The 1,383-nt window shown below is 62.1% G+C and overlaps 1 protein-coding gene across 1 annotated transcript in view; it reads right to left on the reverse strand.

The window, feature by feature from the left end:
- The window catches only part of LOC102039808 (laminin subunit beta-2), a gene marked incomplete at its 5' end in the record, with an annotated part of 11,582 nt that overhangs the window by 3,634 nt on the left and 6,565 nt on the right, over nt 1–1,383 (reverse strand). Inside the window, 5 exons of the mRNA XM_031056320.1 lie at nt 3–22; nt 91–187; nt 279–493; nt 1,040–1,261; nt 1,341–1,380. Coding sequence (XP_030912180.1) covers nt 3–22; nt 91–187; nt 279–493; nt 1,040–1,261; nt 1,341–1,380 — 594 coding nt within the window. The remainder of the gene's footprint in view (nt 1–2; nt 23–90; nt 188–278; nt 494–1,039; nt 1,262–1,340; nt 1,381–1,383) is intronic.

Here is a 1,383-nt window from a genome sequence, read left to right on the forward strand (position 1 = left end):
CCAGGGGGGTCGCAGTCACAGGCTGCAGGGAAAATAGTGTCAGGGCACCACAGGCTCCACTGTGGTCCCCCCACTGGCACCGGCTCTCACCTCGGCACTGCTGCCACGGGTCACCCCAGTGGTGCTCCTGGCAGTCGGTGCAAGTGCGGCCACCAAAGCCTGGCCGGCAGGAACACTGCCCTGTGAACTGACAGACATGGCATGGCCGAGGCTGGCACTGCTGCAGCACACCCCCAGCCCCATCCCATCCCCCAACCCCTGTCCCTGTCGTGTCTCACCTGGTTGCAGGTGGGTGTCAGGGAGTGCTGGGGGTGGCAGGCACAAGGCTGGCAGCCTTGCCCACTGGCCAGGTTCCAGTAGTTGGGGCTGCAGCGGTCACAGCTCTGGCCCTCCACATGGGGCAGGCAGTGGCACTGCCCACTCTGCCTGTCACAGTGGCACTGCTGGGGCCCACAGGTGCTGGCATCAGTGCCCAGGGGGTTGCAGGAGCAACCTGGAACCAAGAGGCACTGAGCAGAGATAGAGTTGAGGGAATGAGGTTAAGGATGGGAATGAGATTGGGATGGAGATGGGATGGAAGTTCTGACAGAGCAGGAGCGGGATGATGATAGATGAGGATGGAAGCAGGATGGAGACAGAGATTGGACAAGGATGGGGTGGAGACTGGATGGAGGTGGAATGTGTGCAGCATAAGGATCACTGGTGGGGATGGGATGGAGATGGGACCAGGGTCAGGATAGAGCTGGAATAAGGACAGGATGGGGAGAGATGGATGGCAGCGGGGATGGGATGGCAATGGGGACAAGAATGGGCATGAGAATAGGATATAGATGGGATGGAATAAGTTGGACATGGTGACAGGGACTGGGCCACAGTGCTGGGCCTGAGCAGAGGAGACAATCCTGTTACAGGGCAGGGCTGCAGGGACTCCACAGCCCTGTGCAAAAGCAGGGGCAGCCATTGGTGCACATGGTCCCCAAGGACGTGTCAGGGCCTGGAGACAAGTCTGTGTCTGTCTTGGCAGGCAGTGGGTACTCACGCCTGCAGCTGTGTCGTGTGGCATCCCCGTAGAAGCCGGGCTGGCACTCGGCGCAGTGGGGCCCTGCGGTGTTGTAGAGGCAGCGCAGGCACTGCCCTGTGCGCCGGTCACACGCCTCCGGGTCCGTCACATCGATGTTATCGTGGCACTGGCAGGGCAGGCAGCGCCCGCCCTGCAGAGGGTCCCCATAGTACCCAGGGGCACACTCATCACAGCGGGAACCTGCTGACACAGAGCGCTGGGCAGTGCCTGGGGACAGGGCACCCCAGCAGGCACTGAGTGTGCCCTGGCAGGTACCCACCTGTGTACCCAGGGCTGCAGTGGCAGAGGAGCTGCTGGGAGTG

This window comes from Geospiza fortis, unplaced genomic scaffold (assembly GCF_000277835.1).
Source record: "Geospiza fortis unplaced genomic scaffold, GeoFor_1.0 scaffold70, whole genome shotgun sequence".
Classification (NCBI taxonomy): Eukaryota; Metazoa; Chordata; class Aves; order Passeriformes; family Thraupidae; genus Geospiza; species Geospiza fortis.